General features: G+C 37.9%; 1 protein-coding gene across 3 annotated transcripts in view; it reads left to right on the forward strand.

Moving 5' to 3' along the window:
• The window catches only part of LOC150087019 (uncharacterized), a 390,202-nt gene that overhangs the window by 308,163 nt on the left and 58,359 nt on the right, over positions 1-23,680 (forward strand). For all 3 annotated transcript variants that reach the window (XM_090371746.1, XM_090371748.1, XM_090371747.1), the window contains exons 8-9: positions 861-903; positions 1,018-1,059. In XM_090371746.1, coding sequence (XP_090227872.1) covers positions 861-903; positions 1,018-1,059 — 85 coding nt within the window. The remainder of the gene's footprint in view (positions 1-860; positions 904-1,017; positions 1,060-23,680) is intronic.

The raw sequence follows: 23,680 nt of genomic DNA on the forward strand, positions 1-23,680 counted from the left end.
ATATCTATATTACCCTTGCCCCCCCAGCCTAGCAGTTTCCCTGAACCTTTAAGATATCTTCAATAATACTAGCAAAAACCCTTGTACCACCTTTATTTAAATGTATCCTGTCTCTACAAAACAGATTCCTTCTACCTATAAGTACAGGCCAAACTGATAGAAATCCCCCCCCCAACCCCAAAGCCTTTTAGATTCATTCAAGTCTTGAGTTAATCCACAAGGCTTTCAGCATATAATTCCTCCCATCATGAATGGGCAGAATTGCTGACACATAGACATTGTGACTTAACTTGTGGCATTTCTTCAGCATGAACCTATATTTGTCTAACAAATTGTTTGATTGTGTTTGCTTAATGTCATTAGTTCCCTCATGAATAATAATATTCTCTTTAACCCCCCCCCCCTTAAAATCTGACAGTCATCAATAGTTAACGTCATTAATAGTTTCTCCTGGCAGACATACCCTGGTTTTAGTCCACCTATCCTTATTACAAAAAATATTTCCCATTTCCCTGACAATGGAGTCCCCTAATAAAACTACTCTGGTTCATTTTGAACCAGAGTAGTTTGCACTTGGTTATTCTGTTCTGCGGCCCAAATCAGGAGTTATCTGACTGGTTTAGAGATTGTCTGATTTTTAATAAATTGTCAAAGTATAAGAAGTTAAAAATATAGCCATGATCAGAACAGGTGTTGTAGATATAACATTGTGATCTAATATTTGCTTTACGGGACTATCCAAAAATTAATTTTTAAAAATTGGCAGAGTTAAATGATTGTCTTATCTCTATGACTTTGCATGTTGTTACATTCAATATCATCACATTCCATTTATACTGCTTGTTACTTTTATAATCTAGAATGTTCTACCAAAGTGGAGGAAGCTGTCACTGGAATTAAAAGGTAGATGCTTTTCGTGTTGCAAGATTTTTAACTATTTACCTTACATTTAGCCCATTAACATACTAAATGGTTTTTTTTTTTTATAATCCTAAGAGGTTTGATTCTTTGTTCCAGACTTCCTAGGGCTACTCTTCTACTCCTTGTGTCCACAATTCTGTAAGTTTTCTTTCTTGTAACTTTCTGTCATTCAATGAAAATTATTTTAATATCCTTGCTGAGTTCTAATTACCTTAACCATAGAGAACTTTTTTTTTTTTTTTTGTGTTTGCCATTGAGTTTAATTGATACAAATAGTTAACATGTGTACAGGGTGTAATGGAAGGATGCAGAAAAAGAAAATCAAAGACGTGTTCAAGGGTCCAAAATGGGAGGGGGGGGATTCTGTAACTGTATGGCAGGAAATGCTTTATTTTGAAGTAAATGCATAAAGATATTTTACAATATTGTCTGAAGTGACACATCCCTGATCTTAGATGTAGATTTTGGCTTGTTGCTATAATGGTAGCTTAACATACATAAATTTGAGAATTCCTGCAGTGGTCCAAGTGGTTTCACACGCAGCTTCAACTTGTTTAAGTTCAGAAAATACTGCCAGTGCCTGTGCCTAGTTTGGTTTCCACCTTTGAAAGTGCACAACCAAAACATTCAAACACTAACTTTGTATCTTGAAATTGTTGCATCTTAGGGAAGTTTTAACTAATCACAACATATTCAGTGATTTATTTAGACATAGCAGCACATGAATTACCGATTTATCTATAGTTGTTATCAATTATCATATGCTGAATATGTGTCTTGTGTTTTGCTGCATTTTAAAATGAGCAGGTTTATTGAGCAGGAATTTGAATCAAATTTCGTTTAAAATTAGGATGGTTTAAAATTATTAAGATGCAATAGAAACCTATTAAATATTAAAATCAGCTTTCAGAGAAGATGTTAGAAGACTTTTTAGTGGGTTGCAAAGGTTAAAGAGGGATGCTTCTCTGCTGAAGATGATCCTAGCCCTGGTTGCCTTTTAACTTGAAAAACCACTGATTCAATCTCTCTTTTGTGATCTCACATTTGTGATCTGAGTGATCAATGTTGACCATGAAGTTTCTAGTGTAACTGTTATTTTTATGGGACATGCCAATCAATTTTTACATAAGATTTGGGGATGCAGTGCATTTCTGTGTTGCATCCTCACTGATTATAGAGAACAGAGATTTATCACATCTCATGATCTATTGTCGGCGTGCTACTGCTTGCCCACACTTCTATTCCATCATTACTGTTGATGAATCATGGATGTATGGCTATGATTTGGAAACAAAGGCCCAGTTACCTCAGTGGAAGACTGTCTTCTCCAAAGTTCAAAAGAGCAAGGCAAATTTGATCAAATATAAAGCTCATGCTTATTGTATTTTTTTGACTCAAGGCGTATTTCATTATGAATTTGTCCTGTATAGTCAAATAATAGACCAAGAATACTACAAAACAATTCTACAGCTATTACATGATGGATTTCAGAAGAAATAGCTGGAAAAATGGGCTTCAGGGAATTAGCAATTGAATCATAATAATGCAAGTGCACATGCTTTGCTTTCCCAAGAATTTTATAGCAAAGCACTCCATCACTGTGGTCTACCATCTGCTCTACTCACCAGATTTAGTGCCTGTGATTTTTCCCAAGCTTGAAGCCCCATTGAAAGGTCACAAATTTGGTGTGACAGAGGAAATTATTAGCAAATTATTAATTATAACTAATTAATTAGAACTATTGGTTGTAGAAGTGATTTTGCTTTTGTGAAGGTGACTACAGTGATCTTAGTTTAAATTCTTTTCAGTGTGACCAGTTGATAATATTACCAAATGCAAATTCTAAATGAGAAGCATTCAGGAAAGTAATCATCCAAGCTACTAAACTTTTTATAACGAGTAAGAGGTACTGTTCAAGGTTTAGATCTAAATGGATGTTGGCTGAACTAATGAAGGGTAGTGACAGAGAAGAAAAATGCATGGGATGATTATAAATTATCAGGGAACACAGAAACCTATAGTATGTACAAACCAGTCTACTCTCACTAGGAGTTAGGCATGCTAAGGCAGAATATGAGAAGTCTTTGGCTAAGAATACAAAGAAAAACAGCAAATGTCTCTGCATGTGTTAATACTAGAAGGAACAGGATAAACACATAGACCCGCTAGATATGAATAACACAACTACTGATGATACTGTTCAGATTGCTGACAAACTGAATATGTATTTTGCATCTCCATTCATGCATGAAGAAGTTTTTAGGGATGAGAATATCAGAAATAATTCAAGTTATAACTGGGAGCTAAACAACTTTGTGATAACTGAGAAGAAAGTGGAAATGAAATTGTTGAAGATGAAAGTAAATAAGGCACCCGGAGAAGTGCAAAAGAGAAAGCACAACTTTGGCCATAATTATGTGAGCATCCTTGGATTCAGGGGAAAATAATGGTGCCAATGGCTAAAGAAGTATTGCAGGAACATCTTGACAAGAATGAAGTTATATCGAAATCACAGCATTTATTTGTTAACTTTGCCAGATATACAAGGACTCAGGTGTCTAGAATGATTTTAGTGATGTTGGTTTATATGCAGTCCACAGCTGAAACTCCCAATAGCTATCAACAAAACTGTTTTCTTTGGTTTTTCCATTAATAATTGCAGAAATCTCTATTTCTCGTGCAAACAGCAAAAATGTAGGATTGAATTAAGCTAATTATAAGCATGGTTTGAATGACATCTGTTGTGCCCAGTTATTGAAGCATGATCGACTTTTTGACAGATAGTAGTGTCTCCAATCGTTGTGCTCTCTGGCTTTGCCACATGAAAGTGTGTGTGTGTGTGTGTGTGTGTGTGTGTGTGTGTGTGTGTGTGTGTGTGTGTGTGTGTGTGTGTGTGTGTGTGTGTAGCAGCTTTGATTGCTGAACTCTGGGATTTCTGTGTTATTGACTGGCTGTTGTTGAACTGTAGCACACAGGTTTCTCAATTCACATTTGCTTGTCAACAGATCTAAACTGTGGTAGGTTTTTACTTTAAAAAAAATTTTAAATATACATTTTTAATAGAAAAAAATGGATTTTTCACAGTTGTGTTCATACTGGATTGAAAATGTAGGTGGCATCAAAAAGTGAACAGTTTCAAATTATTTTGGTTAGTCTTTACAATCTGGTACCCCTTACAATCGATCCTTGTAAGTAGCAGTAATTGACAGGCCTAGCCCTTTTTCACCAGTTGTTCTTTATTTAGTGTTAGTGAATTCACCCCCCTACTGTTTTTAAATCAGAAAATGAGTTCCCGATTTTCAAACAGCAGGGGGGGGAGAAATAAACACACTAATTAAAAACAAATGGTACCATATTATTGAAGAGGTCTGTCAATCACTACTACTCACAAGGGGTAGTAGCAAAAACTAACCATTATATTTTACTGATATGTATACACATAGTCACTTAGAACTCTTTGCCTAGAGGAGTAACACTTTATATTTGAGGTCTCCATACTTGATTATGGAATAAAGGGTGATCTCATTTGACCAATTCAATTAGCTACTATAATGGATGCAAAATATTTTGACCTCAACTTAGATTTCAGTAAAGATTTTGACATTTCTACATGAAAGAGTGCCATAAAAATTGGGCCAATGTGGTAATAGAAGCAGGTTACTGCTGTGCATAAAGGAATAGGTGAGTAGTGAAAGGCAGATGATGGTTATAAATTGGCACTGTTCTTCTTGGACTAATGTTATTAGTGGCATCACCCAGGGTTCAGTGCTGGGACTGTTACTGTTTTATTAAAGCTATTGATGAAGACATATTGAGCTTTATTGTCTAAGTTTGCAGATGATACAAAGGGTTGACATGGTGACTAATAGTAATAGCCATACGGTGCAAGGGAGCCAGAAGATTTTGATGTGCTGGCCAAAAAAGTATATAAGAAAATACAAATTATTTGCTCCCCTCCTCACATAGGTAACTAATGAGTTGACCTTTGAATTTATTCAAACTGTCAGCCTCAACTACCTGTGAAGGCAACCTGTTCCAGTGATCAACAACTTGCTGCTGGCTAAAAGAAAACTCCCTACAATCTGATCTAAACCACAAGCCCTGTAATTTGAATTTAAGACCACTAGTTCTGAATTCTTTAGAACAGTGATAATTCCACCTTCATTCATTTTACTTTTCCCTCTCAGAGCTTTATAAACTTCAGTCAGGTCACCTATGAGGTGCCTGGTTACCAAGCTTTGTAGCCCACATATTTGGAGTCTTTCTACATATGGTCACCTATTTGCTAATCTCACCATGTGAGTTGCCCATCTTTGGACCCTTTCACGAAGCACAATGTCTCAATACTTGAACACAGTATTCAAAATGCATTCTTACAATTGCCTTATACAGTGGAACTGTGACCTCCATATCTCTACAGGATAATGTTCGATAAATCATTGATACCATGGGCATTGCTGGCTGCCAGTTTACAGTGCTCAGAAAATTTAATATCTGTGCATATTAAAACTCCCAGATCCCTTTCTTGCTCTACTGTTCATAATTCGACCCCACGAAGTGTGTAATTTATTCTGGGGTTGCTATTCCTCAAGAGTAAGACCCTGCATTAAAAAATAGCTGCCACTTTTCTGACCATTTTTACAACCTGTTCAAGTCATCCTTGAAGGAACACTGCTTGGTATTGATCATTAACTACTCTACCAATCTTTACATTGTCTGCAAATTTTGACATTAAGCCTTCTGTACCATCATCGATATGGTTTATGGAATTGAGAAACAACAGCGGTCCAAGAACTGATCCCTGGGGACCCCACTTCTGACTTTACACAGTCTGAAGAATATCCATTAATCACAACACTCTGCCTTTTAATCACCCAGCAATCCATTTTAGAATTTTTCCAGTAATCCCATCATGTTCCAGCTTATACAATAACCTCTCATGAGGGCTTGAGTCAAATGCCTTGCTAAAATCTAAATAGACTGTCGAAATTGTTGCCTACATCCAGCTCAGAGTAACTGTATCAAAATAGCTTAATTGAGAATTGAGGTATAACATTGATAAATGCAAGGTACTGTGTATGTGCAACAATAATCCAAGAATAATATACAAATTGTGTGGTACTACATTGAAGATGGAGAATGAAAGAGACCTAAGGATTATTGTACAGTCTGATATGAAGTTTTCTCAGCAGTGAAAACAGGCTGCTAGAATAGCTAAGTGAACATTTTGCCAGCAGGTAAAAGGAGATGATTATCCCGCTGTATAAAGCAATGGTTATGCTTCATCTTCAGTACAGGTCTGAAAGCTTCATTTTCAGAAGTATATGTTGGAACAGGTGTAGAGAAGAGCAATGAGATCAGTCAAGGTCACAAAAGGCCATTCTTACCATTAAAGACTTCAGTTCTGAAAACTGCCACACTTAGAAACTAGTAACCTGCAAGGAGACTTGACTGAAGTGTTTAAGGCTTTAAATGATGATGGCATCCTTACATTTGCTCAGACAACACACAGAAGGTGACATAAATTTAAATTGAGGATGGTTTCAGAATAGATGTGTGAAAATTTATTTTCAGCAGAGAGTAATTGATTGTTGGAACAAACTTAATTGTGGAAGTGGCAGTTGAATAAATATAGGGAAGATTTACTGAAATTATTATGGAGGGGGGGGAGATCTCACTTTGTTATTGGCTGATACACGATAAACTTGCCTTATTTGTTACCACTAATACAAAGTGTTGGTGTATGCTAATTGGTATATGCAGTGTCAAAAAGACTACTTCAAAGGAGATCCATCTGAATAACTGGCAAGCTTCATCTTTTCTCAAATAGTTCAGTATCCCATATTTTTGAACAACTCTTACATGCCTGCTTCCTGCTATACTGAAAAGTGTTTTGGTCCCTGATGCTTGTTGCACACATTCTTCCAAGTTTGACAGACTAGGCTTGCTATTTGAGAGTCTAAAATGCAGATGGAACTGACATTTAGGTCCCATTTTAATTGAATTTTGGAACAGTGCATTCATGTCATTCTGCAACAAACAGATCCTCTGCTTGAACCTTCAGCTTGGTGGGACTGTTAGTAACTCTGGGTATATTTGAGTTTATGACCCCCTTGTGTGTGTGTGTTGTCTGATAAAAGAATACCACCATCATCACAACCAAAGTTTTTGTGGTAAGAGTATCCTTTGTGTTCTTGATTAATTCAGTCGCTCTTCTCTGCACTCATTCTAAGAGATCCACATATTTCTTTAATGAGGTTTCCAGACCTGTATGCTGTGCTCAAGGTGTGCCTAAACATTGTCTTGTCAATGGGAGAATCACCTGTTTGTCCCTATTGCAAAGTTCCTGCCTGCACTGTAGAAACCACTCTGTCTTCTCCCACTCAACCATGCCTTTATCCTTAGCAGTGCCCTTAATGCCACACTGCTCCAGTTTGTACAGCAGTCTTTCATGTGGAATCTTGTCAAAAGCTTTAATGAAGTCTAAATATATGATGAAAAAATTATTTGTATCCATGTTCCTTAGGTACTACATCATAGTAGCTAATCAGATTTGTCAGACAGGATTCCTCCCCCCCATTAAAAACCCATGCTGTGGTTTCCACATATTTCCATTCCTGTTAAGATGATCCTGCAATACTTCTTTGACCACTGACTCTTATTTTCCCTGGAACAGAAGTCAATCTTGCAGGTCTATAATTGCTCATCTTCCTCTTTGTGAATAGGAGACACATTTGCTGCTCTACAGTGTTATCAACTTCAGCATCTGACAGACATACCTTGGTTCTATTCCACCTATCCTTTTTATATAACATTTTTCCCTGACAATAGGATCAATGATGACTGCTACCTCCTTTAGGACCTGAGATCTCTACTGTTGAAAATGTCAGTGTCTGTTGCTCAAACATGGAGGCAAGTGTTTAGCTGGGCAGCTGAATGCTTGAAGGGTCCCTCTGTTTTATTCCTTCAAACCCATCCACCCTCCCCTCATATAAACCCATAAGAATTCTGAATTCGTGCTCAACTTTGGCTGTACCATGTCCAGCTAATTTTACAAAGAGACAACAAACAGAACACATCACAAATCCCTGATTTGTAAGAGAACTGTCATCAGCAATTCTTTCCTGAAACAAAGGATTCCCACTGCTTCATATTGATCATCTTGTTAAAAGAATAATGCCTCAATGCCTCCCATGATATTTTCATCAGAAGGATGTTAGAATTCTGAACAACGTTAATGACAAGAAAGTTTCCAGTCCTGATGGCATTTCTCTACCTGTTCTCAAAGGTTCTACCACCTCTGCTCCAGGGCTTGCTCCGTTCTGTGTTGGTTTTTTTAGAATCTCTTATTTCACAGGTGATTTTCCTTCTGCTTGGAAATATCCAGCCATTCTATAAAGGCTGTCATAATCCTTCCATTTTAATTATCGGCAGTATATAATTCAAACATATAAAGTGGTGGGCTACCTTGCTTTAATGTGCAGGGTCAAAATAGAAGTAACTCTGCACTCCTCCCATATCCAATTTGGTTTGGATTGGATTGGACTAGACCATAAACGCATAGGGTGCTTGTAAATCAAATAGTGGCAATCTGCACACATTGTTTGAACAGGATGGTCAGAAATAAAAGTTATATAAATATGTGTCATATTCTGAATGTTTAATGAGGCAACTGCTGTATGAATTTTAAAAAATGAAGTTTTGAATGGGGGGAAAAAACTAATGAGAATAAGCAGCCACATATCTAGTAAAATGTTTATTCATACTATTTTTTTTTTATTTTTTATAGTTCAGAATTGTACTTGTATTAATGACTTCTTTTTTTAGGTATGTTAGCATAAGTGCATAAACGCCTATTGTCTTCACCATGTCCATCCATCCATCCCTCTGTCCACATGTAACAACTTGACTCCCTGTGGATGGATTTTGCTTAAATTTTATATTTGGTTCATATAGAAAGATTTGCCAAGCCATCAGTTTCGTCATAACTGGACAAATAGAAATCCAGCAATTATTATTTCTTTCTTCCATACAATTTGTATGGAAAAAAGAAATTCATAGATTAAATGTAGCCATAATGCAGTATCATTAGTTTTAGATAGCCCATGCATGATTTGCATGTATTGTTATTCAAGATTCATGAATGTGGTGTCTCTTGAAGACACCACACACATAGAAAAAAAAGAAGAGACAAAAAAAGTGTAATACAGGAGAAGAGTAATAAATATTATATAGTTGTAATTAAACTGAACCCCTAATTTTTGAGAATGTAAAGCAATTGAGTTTTATTAAGTGTTCTGTAAAGTTACAATCTTAGTAATTAACTGATAAGAAGATTTACTTTTCACTTGAGTTAAACACAAAAAAAGGGGGAAAAAAATCAACTAATTTTAAGATAAAAATAGAATGCACCTGAAATGTTATACACTGCATATGTTGCCTAACTTGTAATGGAAATATGTTATCAGGTATTTAGACATTACTTAATAAGAAAAAGTTCAATGAATATTGCATTTTCAGTGTATGTTTTGCTGCTCCCTGGAAAGCTTTTAACATCAATCATAGCCCCTCCCAACCACAGAAATCTATTCATATATGTGAAAGTATATTTTGTGTATTATTCTAGAATGAAAAGTTGGATTGAGGTCAAATTTTCAAATTATGTACTATTAGTCCTTGGTAAAATATCGGGTTCATTTATGCTTTTACAGCTTTCATTGCTTTTACTGCAGATTGCTACCAAATTTTCAGCATATATTCTTTTGGTCCCTGGGATGGTTCTAAGTTCAGTTCTGATTTCATTGCATTCCCCTGCCCAGTTTTCCCTACATAAATAAATTTTCATTCATAATTATGTCAATGAAAATAAATATTCATTGACAAATTCATGAATTATTACTATATGCTAATGCACCTGAAATGTATTAGCTAATAGTATTAATTTGTTAATGTATGCACTGCATACATTAACTAACTTGTTTTTTCTTATTTTAGTTCTTAGGATATGTCCTCGCGTATTTTTTTTTTTTTTTTTGACACTGCATAACCGAGAAATACCATTTTTACCTGAAAGACCAACTTTTTTTGTATGTGGCATTTATGAATTTTCCCAATTTTTGAACTAGAAATAAACAGTACATTTTAAAAGGCGAAGTAAAGTGTATTCACAAAGGAATTGACATAGCATTACTTTGTCATTGAAATGGTCGAAAACAGTGTACATTGTGTATCCAACATATCATGTTGGATACACAATGAATATTTGTAATGTGTTTGAATTAATGAATATTTGTAATGTGTTTGTCAGTATGGTATTATCTAATATATGATGGATTATGATCTATAGCTCCACCAGTGAATAAGGGTGATTTAAATATATGGTATTCTTTAAAAACTGTAATGAAAAGAAATCTGGTGGACTAAGGTCTGGACTTGTGGCCAAAATCCCTTTGAAGTCTGCTGCCTGTGAATGACTCCAAGTAGCAAGGAGGCATGAGAAGTGAACACAATCACATTGTCTTGTTGAAACCATGCTTTTCAGAGTTTGTCTTATGATAACATTCCTGCAGATGTTTGCCTATTAAAAAAAAAGTGCTATAGACAGGTTAAAAGTTGGGATTCCAGAGAACCTTGTTCTCTACTTAAACTTTATATTCACTTCTGTAACTTGGAATTTTTTAGAAAATACAGAGGAGGGATTGTTCCAGAGACTAAATGTAGAAATCATTAATGGAAACTGCTGGGTAACATGCATCTTCTGAAGTTTGGTTTGCAAAGAAGTTAGTAGTAAGCTAGTATGATGAATGAGTTCAGGGTAGGTGGGTAAGCTTCCAAATTGTGTAGTGGTCAGAATTTGAGTCAGTGTCTCCTACACAGACAAGTGCTCTTGCCCAGTGAGGCATTTTTACCAGGGCCCATGGCAGTTCTCGATGCTCCTAACTAAAGGATGGTATACCAAAAGACACTTTTAGCATGGAGGTTAGTAGTTAAAAGGGTGTTTATTTTTGCACCAAATGACTAAGGTCATGAGGTGTTTGTGTGAAATGTATACATTATATTGTCTGTTTGCTTTGGGACAAACACAGTACAGACAATACAGATCCCAAGTTAAGAAAAGTTGACCTAGCCTATATTTGTTAAAGTTTAAGTATATTTTTAATTTGTTTGTAAAATATAAAGATTAACTCATACCTTTTTATAGGAAATTCTTTGGCCCGACGCTCACATCAAATTAATTATATAAAAATAAATTTATGACACGATATTATGGTTTTAAAATTGTTAATATATAGGGGTTTCTTAAAAATAATAGTGTATTCAATTTCCATAATCACTGCCAAAAGGAAGAGCAAAGCAATGCCAATGCACATCAACCCACTAAAAACTAAACCATCCAGTAATAACGGACCAGAAATTGAGGACAATTGTCAAATTTAATAAAATATTATAGACTAAACTTCTTAATAAGGGACAAAGTTATTTCGGGGTGGTCCGCGCTCAGAAGAAGTAAAGTACCACTTAACAATCTCCACGGGCGCCTCCATAGCCAGGTGGGCAGGAGCAGTAGTGCGTAGCACACGCTTCTTGATTAGACTGGGTTTCGAGCCCGTGCCCACCAAATACGGAGGATGCAGAAAGGTCAGGGAATGACCACCGCATATCCCCAAAACAATATGGCCTTAGTTGTTAATGCTCCTAAAAACCAAAAAAACAACAGCAAACAATCTCCACTCTTTTATATACTAATAATAAGATTCAATTTAGCATACTGCGACGAGATTAATTTTATTAACCAATGCAAATAATGTTATTTACATATGTGTGTAAAGGTCCACGAGTCCAAAATTGTGTATGGTCTACTTACATTTATAGTGTTAGGGTTTAACTTCATTTCAAGTGTTTCGGCTATTAGGAGTTTTGTATATTCATATTGTGTATTAATTACTCTTGCCTTATTAAAAAGAAACATATGATTCTCATGGATAGCATGAAAGGAAAGTTCAGACACACCTGTCCTTTTTGCCCTCATGGATGCCTGGTGTTGTTGTATTCGCAGTGAAAGATAATTTTGTGTAGAACCAATATAAAAAAAACCCACCAGGAAAAGTAGTGGGAGAGACACACATTTACTTCATTCATAATCTGCATTCTCACTCTACTTGCATTCTATTTTCATACTTTTTTCTTATAATTTATCATTTTTTTTTTCTGTTAGGTTATGTATCGGTAGGAGTATTCACGTGTTAGACAAGATTTTGCAGCCCAGGAAAAATGCCGAGTTTTTAAATATATTTAGCCATTTTATTGACTTAATTGTTATATTAAATTATTTTCTATAAGTAGCTTATAGTAATAGTCAAACACCTTGGTTTATTTTGAATTTAGATAACGATTTTGAAAGTTAATACCTAGTGTCCATAGACTTACAGTTCATAAATTGCCCCCATTATTATACGATACAACATATATCCAGAACTAGATAGCATAAGGTTTAACATAAAACTAGATAGTGAAACACATAGCACTGTATTAGAAATCTGTTAGTAAATTGTACTTAAAACAGAATCATGACCCAGACTAGAGCAGCAAAGCAACACTCACAAATTAGCCAGAGTGCTGTGGCTCAGGGGAGAACCAAAGGAGGGTGATTCTCCAGCACGTCTCAAAAAATGTGCAAAATGTGAAATGTTTGCAGTTCTGTCTAGAACAGGACATGATCTAGCCAAGGAGGATGTCTCTGTGTGTGTGTGTGTGTGTGTGTGTGTGTGTGTGTGTGTGTGTGTGTGTGTGTGTGTGTGTGTGTGTGTGTGTGTGTGTGTGTGTGTGTGTGTCCTAGGTGCAGAGACTGGGAGGAAATTAGGTGCCAACTCAGTATTCTGATGGGTGTCTATGAAAGTTTGAGGTGTAGGGTAGGTGCCTTCGAGGAAATTAATAAGAGGGGCCCATCAAGCACTCGGCTGACTAACTCAACACCAGAGCTCACTCCTCTGCATCAGGCAACACAGCGGCAATCTCCAAGGCAGAAAACGCTGGTCCCACATAAACTAGTTATTGTTGGTGACTCTATTGTCAGGAAGGTGGGGAATATATTATGAAGAAAGGATAGGCGGAACAGAATCAGGGTATGTCTGCCAGGGGAAAGAGATGATGATGTTGTAGAGCAGATATCTTTTAAGGGCACAAAAGGTGATATTGTTGTACATGTTGGCACTAATGACCTTAAAAGTAAGAGATCTGCAGATTTAATTAACAAGTACAGGTCAATGTTGAAAAAAAGATGCGAGCTAGGGTTGAATTTGAAAGTGTCTGCAATTCCCAAACACGATAGGAGGGAGTATATGATGAGAACCTCATCAATAAATTTGGCCCTGGAGAGACTGTGCAAGGCTCATGGGGTAGAATATTTTTCAGCTTGACCTGTGCTTGCTAACAGCAGAGACTTCTTCAACAGGGATGGGATACACTTAAACAGAAAGGGTGCAAGAATATTTGCTGGTACTATCGAGGTTGTGTTAGGTGGATCTGAAAACTGCTATCTTGGGAGGGATTCACAGACTAAAAGATTAACAGTAGCTGCAGGCAGGGGAGAAAACGATTCTTGCACTGCTTCTATTGTAATGAGCCCATCGACTTGCTCTCTAGGCTGCTGCTGTAATGAGCAGCAGCCTAGAGAGCAGGTTTCTGGGGATTTCAAGAGTTCCTGGGAGTCATCACAGAACAAGTAAATACATGGGTTGTGTTAGGGTAACTAAGAGTAAGAACAGGTGCATGTATACTTGCATGTACACCAATGCTAGAATTACAGGAAATAAATTTGATGAATTTGAAGTGCTGATCAAGGCATCAAAGGCAGATATTCTTGAGATATCAGAGACATGGTGTCACAGAGATATAATCAGTGCAGAATTGGTATTTGGGGAGTACAGTATGTACAGAAAGGATAGATGGGGTAGGAAGGGAGGAGGGGTTATGCTGTTATTTGAAAAACACACAAAATCTAAGGAAGTGCATCCAGTTGAAATGGGTGGACAGTGTCAGTGCTGAGTCAGTTTGGTGTGACAAACACTGGGAAAGGGAAAATGAGAGTAGGAGTATGTTATAGGGCTAATGACTGATGAGTACAATAAACAGTTGTGCAGAGATATAGTGAGCGAGCCAGTAAATCAGAATGTCTTGTAATGGGGGATTTTTACTTTCCAGATATTGACTAGAACTTGTGGGTTGGTCACTGGCACAGTAGCAAGACTTTTATGGATTTATTGGAAGATTTGCTTTCTACAGCAGCATATTCAAGGGGCAACCAGAGTGGGTAATACTCTTGATCTGATTATCGGCAGTGATGACTCATGCATTAGGAATTTGCAGATAAAAGAACCACTAGCTGACAGTGATCACAGTCTACTGCTGTGGGATTTACATAGATGTAACTTGCATCAAGGGTAAAGGGAAGGGTTTTTGTTTTTGTAAAGAAGACTACAGTGGTCTCAGGCAGTTTTTGAATTCTATACAGTGGGATCAACTGATGAGGTTAAATACAGTGAATTCTAAATGGAGACCTTCAGGGAATTCATCTTGGAAGCTACGAGACTTTTCATACCAACCAAGAAATACTGTTCCAGATTTAGACCTAAATGGATGTCAGATGAACTAATGAGGCTCATGACAGAGAATAAAAATGCGTGGGATGCATATAAATTAGCAGGTGACAAAGAAGCCTACGGCAGATATAAGCTAGTCTATAATCAAGTCACAAAGGAGGTTAGGCAAGTAAAGGCTGATTACGAGAAATCCTTGGAAAAGAATGCAAAGAAAAACAGACTTCTTTACTTATGTAAACTCTGGAAGGAAGGAGATGAATCAGATACATTCACTTAATGTTGGTGATTGACTGTTGATGATCCTGCTGAGATAGCTGACAAACTAAATGAGTATTTTGCATCTACATTCACACGTGAGGAATTCTGTAAGGAAGGGGAGGGGGTGGAAGTTTACTAAACTCTAACAGGAGCTAAATGATTTTGTAACAGTGGAGAGCAAAGTGGAGGTGAAATTGTTGAAGTTAAACATAAAAATGGCACTTGGGGCTTATGGAATCTATCAAGTTATATTGAAGGAGACAGCAAGGGAAGCAAGCAAACATTTAGCCATAATCATGAGAGCATCCTTAGATTCAGGGGAGGGCACCATTGGACTGGAGATGTGCAAATGTGACCCCAATTCACAAAGGAGGATCAAAGGGCGACACAGGTAATTATAAACCTATTAGTTTAACTTCTGTTCCAGGAAAATTAATGGAGGCACTGGTTAAAGAAGCACTGCAGGATCATCTAGACAAGACTTCAGTTTAGCTCGGACACAGCATGATTTTGTTAATGGAAGTCTTGCCTGACCAATTTGATTGGATACTATGATGTGGTCACAAAGGAACTGGATGCAGGGAATAACTGATATCATATATTTGGATCTTAGAAAGGCTTTTCATACTGTTGCACATGGAAGACTGCTGAACAAATTGGAGCAGTGTAGTATTGGAGACAAACTGCTGCTATGGATATAGAGGTGGTCGAGTAGGAGAACACAGAGAGTGGTAATCAGTGGACACTGCTCATCGTGGACTAATATTATTAGTGGAGTCCCTCGGGGCTCAGTGTTGGGTCCATTGATGTTTTATGTATTGATGATGGTTTCATGTCCAAGTTTGCAGACGATACGAAGGTTGGCAGGGTTGTTAATGACACTAATGACAGTACTCTGCAGCAACAGGATCTAGAAAAGTTGAGTAGATGGGCTGAGAGGTGGCAAATGAAGTTGAACATTGACAAATGTAAAGTACTACATATGGGAAGCAGTAACCTCAGAGTAATGTATCAACTCTGTGGTGTTACACTGACAATCGTAGAGAACGAAAAGGACCTGGGGTAATTGTGCAGGCAGATATGAAGTTTTCTGAGCAGTGCAGACGGTCTGCAATGATATACAGGAATTTGTCAATGATATACAGGAATTTTTCTAGCAGGGATAAGGAGGTGATTATCCCCTTGTATAAGGCAATGGTCAGGCCACACCTTGAGTACTGTATACAGGTCTGGAAGCCTCATTTCAAGAATGATGTAGAGCTGTTGGAACGAGTACAGAGAAGGGAAACAAGATTAGTGAATGGAACGAAGGGTTGCTCTTATGAAGAAAGGCTTAAGTTTTGCAAATTACAGTAGCTGGAGACTAGGCACCTGCAAGGTGATCTGATTGAAGTGTATAAAGCCTTGAATTGTTTGAGCATGCTCGGTGCTGATGGGATTCTTCCTCTTGCTCAGAATGATCACCTGAGAGGGCATAAATTCAAATTGAGGAAAGACAGATGTGCAGAAATTTGCCTTTAGCGAGCGGGTAGTTCGTTGGTGGAATAGACTTCCATCCTTTCTTGTGGAAGTTGATAGCCTAAATAAATTTAAGGCTGAACTGGACAGGGCTTTGGATCAAACGGAGGGGTAAAATGGGAGTATTTTTTTTTTTTTTCCTTTTTTTGGCTGATGTTACATAAGCTTGCTAGCTCACTGCCAGAGTTTAGTTCACCTCTGCCATTCCTCTCCCTGAATAACTCTTCATGTGTGAATGTAGATGCAAAATAGTCATTTAGTTTGTTAGCCACCTGAGCAGGATCATCAACAATTGAACCATCAATATCCAGTGGACCAATCTGATTCATCCCCTTCCTTCTAGAGTTTACATATGAAAAGAATTCTTTTCTGTTTTTCTTTGCATCCTTTACCAAAGATTTCTCATAATCTGCCTTTGCCTGCCTAACCTCCTTTGTGACTTGGTTACAGACCAGCTTATATCTATCGCAGGCTTCCATGTCAACCATTAATTTATATGTACCCCGTGCATTTTTCTTCTCTGCCACATGTCTCATTAGTTCATGTGACATCCATTTAGGCCTAAACATTAAACAACATTTTTAGTTGGTATGTAAAGCCTAGTAGCTTCCAAGATTAATTCTTTGAATGCTTCCCATTTTGAATTTGCTGTTGGTAACATCATCAGTTTGTCCCACCGTATAGAATTTAAATACTGTCTCAGACCATTATGGTGTTTGGAGACTAGGCACCTGCAATGTGGTCTGATTGAGGTGTATAAAGCCTTGAATGGTTTGAGCATGCTCAATGCTAATGGGATTCTTCCTCTTGCTCAGAATAATCACCTGAGAGGGCATAAATTCAAATTGAGGAAAGACAGGTGTAGGATTGATGTGCGGAAGTTTGCCTTTAGTCAGCGGGTAGTTGATTGGTGGAACAGACTTCGATCTTTTTTTGTGGAAGTTGATAGCCTAAATAAATTTAAAGTGAGCTGGGCATGTGTTTGGAACGAACGGAGGGGGTGAAATCGGAGTTTTTATTATTATTTTTTTATTTTATTTTTTTTTTTTTTGGCTGGTGCTGCATAAGCTTGCTTTCTTGCATTGTATGCCTCTACTAATGCTAATGCCATAAATTATATATTCATATAGAATGTGTGCCCAGTCTTCACTCTCGCCACAGGTACAGTGTGGGTCACCAATTAGCCCTAAGGAAGTTAGTATCACCTTTAGGGTGCCATAACCTGTCAATATAAATGTTGTAAAAACTCCATTTGCATACCACTTAAGTGACTTTAAGCTAACCATTGCCACCAGTGGCAGAAACTGTTTGGTAACCAGACCTCTGGTTTCCTGCTCCTACTTTGTTTGCCCTAGCTCATGGAGCTTTTTGGCTATCCTTTTTCTTTCAACGTTGAAGGTGTTGGCTATATCAAGGTGAGAGAGAGAGAGAGAGAGAGAGAGAGAGACACAAAAGGGAATCACCAAGAAAGACAAGAATGATGATATCCAGCTCAGGACCCTGGGTGTGCCATGCCCATACTCACCAGATGTGAGCCCTTGTCAGTAGGTAGTGCATGGCATCCTCTATAGAGTCGCCCTGCTTAAAACCATACTGATTGTTGGAATGTAAACCTGCTTCTGTGTAGTATTGAGTTAATCTGCTATATATTTGTATTTTGTATATTTTCCCTAGTAGAAGGAGTAGGGCTATTGGGCTATATGATTTGGGATCGGTAGGGGTTCCCTAGGGGGGGGGGTCAGGGTTTTTGAGAATTAATCTTAACACAGCTTTTTTCCATATTTTTGGGAATATACCTTCTGTCATACAGTTATTATATAGTTCTATTAATTTTTCTGGTGGTATTTCCAATAATTTTTTTGATAATCTCAACCTCTAAAAGGTCAAAACCTGGGCATTTATTGTTTTTGGTTTTAGATAGTGCTATTTCTAAGTCTTGTATAGTAAACACAGGTTCAATATTGGCATTGTCATGTTCGGTGTTTTCTTTATAATGTCTAGCTGGGTGGGTGAATGATTCCCGTTCTCAGTTGGAATAACACTATCTAGGATGTTATTTACAGAGTCTGCCTAACACAGGGTTGGGGTTCCATCTGGTTTGACAGTAGTTTCTAAGACATCTCCTGTTCACAGCTTGTTGGTCACTATTCTGTAGACAACTCCCCAAGGGTCATTGTTTCCAGTAGTTCCCACCAAGTGCCTCCAGCATTCCTTTTTCTTGTTCCTTATGAGGGCTGTATAATTCCTGAGAGTTCTATAAGAAACTCTCAGTGCATCCACCTCATTTTGTGGGCAAGATGTACTGGCTCTTTGAAAATTTCACCTTGCATGGTGCACCCTTCTGAGTATAGTCAGTTCAGGGCACCACCAGGAGACTGCCTGCTTCCTCGGTTTTTCAGTGGGATAGACAGATCTGCTGTTTTTGTTAAAGTGTTTGTCAGTCAGTGCTTGCTCGTCTGGGCTACAGTTGCCTGATCTAGACCACTCATTTTCCTGCTTTTGCAGTCAGCTGCTGTACGTTCTGCAAAAATCTTCCAGTTTTTGCCTTTTTGAGGTTATACCTTTTGATTCCAACAAGGAGTATTGGGTTGTTTGTAATTGCCCGTTTAATTTGAAGGTGATAGCTCTATGATCTGATGTGGTCCAGATGGGCTGGACACACCCATCTGTAATTTTATAAGCTATTGAATTGGTGGCAAGGGTGACATCAATATCACTCTCCCACATGATACTTCTAAACATTAGGAGGTTATTTGGTTGGTTTAGCACTTGAAAGAGTGAGGTAGCTATACAGCCTGAAAGTATCTGGCCGGTGTGTGTGTGTGTGTGTGTGTGTGTGTGTGTGTGTGTGTGTGTGTGTGTGTGTGTGTGTGTGTGTGTGCGCTCTGTCTTCCGTACAGCTATGCCATAAGGCTGACCAGCAGTTGACATTAGCATGCACACTATGATATTTGCAGTAGGTAGCAAGTCTATGGCTGCTTGTAGGTATTCAGTAGCTGGATTTATATCTTCACCTTGTCTCGAATATAGTGAAATAATGTAAAACTGTCCTACAGCACTGGCAATATGGACACACACACAGCCACTGGAGAGCAGAGGTGACCCACCTTTGTGACTGGAATGTCAGTATTTTTAACTGTTATTGCTGTAGAAGGGACACCTGAGATGTATTCTATTATTTTATAGCCTCTAGGATAACCTTGAACCCTACCCATATGTGTGTGTGTAGGGCTCCTGGAGTACCAAGATATCTATATTATATTCTTCCAATTTGAGTTTGATCTGATCTACAACAGCTCTTGCTCTTTGAGCATTCAATTGGACGAGACTAGTCATATTTATGTTTTCAATCTGGCCCTAGATTGTATAAGTTTTACCATTTTTTTTTTTTTTTTTTATAACTGGGGCATTTATCATCCCTGATACCATGTGCATAGTCAATCAGCCATTCTGCCTTACAGGTAGCACATTTTGGCTGCTAATTTTTATTTTGGCAGTTCTTGTAGTCATAGCCAGTGACTGTACAATGGCCACAGACAGGAGATTTCTGACTGCAGTCTCTGGCAGTATGACCATATTTATGACAGTAAAAGTACTTCTGTACAGGAAAGAATTCCCTGAATTTATGGCTGGTCCAGCCAGCATAGACTGTGTTGTCCTTGTAGGTTTTTCCAAATTCTGAGTTACACTTCCACAATGATATTGAGTTGCCCATTTATTTTGTTTCTTGTTCCTATTTTTAGAAGAAATATTTGACAACTCATACAGTTCCATTATATTAGTAAAGTTTTTGTTGTAGAAATCCAACGTAAGATCTCTTTCCAGAGTTGTCTCAGGGATGTCAAATATAATGATGTTGGGATTCCTGCCCCTTGGCTCTTCTGTTTGCAGTCCCAATTTTAATACTGCTGGGTTGGTTACAATCTTTTTAACATCCTCTTTATTTTTTACTTCAATAAATCCATTATCTTTTATTTTTCTCATGTTATTCACTTTTATTTCTTTCAAATGAGGTTTTAATTTTGTCATGACAGTATCTCTGACTGCCTCACTGGATTTGTATGTAGAGTCAAGCTTAGCCTTTATAACGATCATGTTTGTTTCTTTTGCCTTTCATGTTTCCTTTGTCTTATTGTTGGTTTGTTTAGTTTGTGGTGAATCTGCTTTGGTGGCCCTTGCCACTTGGACATAAGTCAAAGTATTTATTTCTTTATAATTATTCTTCTCTTCAGTCACTGTTTCTACTTTTGCTTTCAATACCTTGTTTTTTGTATTAAATTCAACCATTCTATGTTCCAAAACAGACCAGCAGATGTAATCCTATTTGTCTGTTTATGAAGGAACTCTTCTAGGAACAGCTTAATTTGTTTAATTTGTCTTATGGGATCCTCTTTTTGATTTATAAGCTGAAATTTCCTCTCCTCCTCTGCTTTTGTTACCTCTGGGTCTAAATTGTTCTCCTTTTGATCTGTATTTTCTATCTGGTGTTTGCATTTTCTAGCCCTTCTTACACTAAGGTGGCCAACGGGGCAAGCTTCAAAGTCGTTTGTAGTTTCTTCATTGTTTGGGGTTCTTTCTGTAAGCACCACTATCTCACAATCAGGCAGGTCCTTCAAGTCAGGATCGCGATCAATTATTTTTTTGATTTTTCAGTTTTTCCCCTTGAGTTTTGGTCTTTGCCAGTCATTTTGCTATTATTATGTTCCTTATATCCAGAGGAGTAATTTAAGGTATTTTTTATAGTCGTACGCCTATTAAAACCCAAGATGCAATGTTTTCCCGTTTTGGCAGGAAAACATTAGCATTAGTAAAGGCATATGATGCAAGAAAGCAAGCTTATACAGCATCAGCCAAAAAAAAAAAAAAAAACGTTTTCATTTCACCCATCCACTTACTACAAATGTTTGTCTAGTTTTGCCTTGAATTTATTTAAGCTATCAACTTCTACAATGACAGATGGAAGTTTGTTCCAGCAATCAACCACCTGCTGGCTAAAGGCAAACTTCCACACATCTATCCTACAACTGTCTTTCCTCAATTTGAATGTATGCGCTCTCAGCTGATTATTCTGAGCAAGAGGAAGAATCCCATTAGCATTGAGAATGCTCAAATCATTCAAGGCCTTATACACCTCAATCAGATCACCTTGCAGATGACTAGTCTCCAGACACTGTAACTTCCCCCAGGGGCTCACATCTGGTGAGTATGGGCTTGGCACATCCAGGGTCCTGAGCTGGATATCACCACTCTTCTCTTTCTTGGTGATTCCTTTCTACTTCTCTCTCTCTCTCTCTCTCAGGGTAACCTGAGAATTTTTTTTTTTTTTTGGCTTGTGCAGCATAAGCCTCAGGCTTCCTTGCACCATATGGCTAATAATAATAATAATAAAATAATAATGATTTGCAAAATTTAAGCCTTTCTTCATAAGAGCAACACTGTTCCATTCACTAATCTTGTTGCCCTTCTCGGTACTCCTTCCAGCAGCTCTACAGCCTTCTTAAAATGAGGACTCCAGACCTGTATACAATACTCAAGGTGTGGCCTTACCATTACAAGGGGATAATCACCTTATACAAGGGGATAATCACTTCCTTATCCCTGCTAGAAAAATTCGTGTATATCATTGACAAGACACCATGAGACTGTCTGCACTGCTCAGAAAACTTCATGTCTGCCTGCACAATTACCCCCAGGTCCTTTTCATTCTCTACCACCGTCAGTGTAGTGCCACACAGTTGATACGTTACTCTGGGGTTACTGCTTCCCATATGCAGTACTTTACATTTGTCAATGTTAAACTTCAGTTGCCACCTCTCAGCCCATCTGCTCAACTTTTCCAGATCCTGTTGCAGTAGCATAATGTGATTAGTATCATTATCAACTTTGCAGACTTTTGTATTGTCTGCAAACTTCGACATTAAGCCTGATATACCATCATCAGTATCATTAATAAATACAGAAAACAACAATGGACCAAACACTGAATCCTGGGGGACTCCACTAATAACATTAGTGGAGTTATTCTTTGAATACAGTTTCTTTGTGACTACATCATAATATCCAATCAAATTTGCCAGGCAAGACTTCCCCTTAACAAACCCATGCTGTATCCAAAATATAATTGAAGTCTTGTCTAGATGATCCTGCAGTGCTTCTTTAACCAGTGCCTCCATTAATTTCCCTGGAACAGAAATTAAACTAACAGGTCTGTAATTACTTGTGTCGCCCTTTGATCTTCCTTTCTGAACTAGGGTCACATTTGCAGATCTCCAGTCCATGGGTACCTCCCCTGAGACCAAGGAAGCTCTCATAATTATGGTTAAGGGTTTGCTTACTTCTTTTGCTGCCTTCTTTAATATAACTGGATAGATGCCATCCACCCTGGGTGCCTTTCTTTAACAGGTGCCTTATCTTCAACAATTTCTCCTCCAATTTGCTCTCAGTTATTACAAAATCATCTAGCTCACTGCCAGAGTTTAATACACCTCCAGCATTCTCCTCCCTGAATAACTCCTCATGTGTGAATGTAGATGCAAAATACTCATTTAGTTTATTAGATACCTGAGCAGGATCATCAACAGTGAACCATCTATATGAAGTGGACCAATCTGATTCATCCCCTTCCTTATAGAGTTTACATAAGTAAAGAACTCATTGCTGTTTTTCTTTGCATCCTTTGCCAAAGATTTCTCGTAATCTGCATTTGCCTGCCTAACCTCCTTTGTGACTTGGTTTCAGACCGGGCTTCTGTGTTACCTGTTAATTTATATGTATCCCATGCATTTTTCTTCTCTACCCCGTCTCATTAGTTCCTCTGACATCCATTTAGACCTAAACCTTGAACAGTATTTCTTAATTGGTGTGTGTGTGTGTGTGTGTGTGTGTGTGTGTGTGTTAAGTGTCTAACTGCACCAGGGGTTTCTCCCATCTCCGCGTTGCTTTCATTGTGAGTGTACCAGTTCACTGGGAAGGCCAGAGATTTAAAAGTGTGTGGATCATGTGAGTGTGTTATGTTATGTACCGTTGTTCTTCTGGCCATTTAGCCGCTGGACCCCAGCTGAGGCCCAACGTTGCCCACACTTCGCCCCATGGAGGCAGACCAGGTAACCACTAGTTTAAATTTGCACTCTGGTAGGTCCTTCCACCTAGTTTCCTGAGATTTCAGTGGCTAGGACCTAAAAAAAAAAAAAAAAAATTGTATGGGAATATTGTGCTAGAATTGGAAAAGCCAAAATGGTGGGCGAACAGCGTAATTTAGGTACGGTTATTTTTGGCGTGTGAGGCATTTGCTTGCATACAGAGTTGGGTAGGGAGAATGAAGATTGGGGAATAAAGACAGAAGAATGGGATCAATATGGAAGATGACACCAGGTGGAATCAGTGGG

The sequence above is a fragment of the Mastigoproctus giganteus genome, chromosome 4 (assembly GCF_048544385.1).
Source record: "Mastigoproctus giganteus isolate SK-2022 chromosome 4, ASM4854438v1, whole genome shotgun sequence".
Lineage (NCBI taxonomy): Eukaryota > Metazoa > Arthropoda > Arachnida > Uropygi > Thelyphonidae > Mastigoproctus > Mastigoproctus giganteus.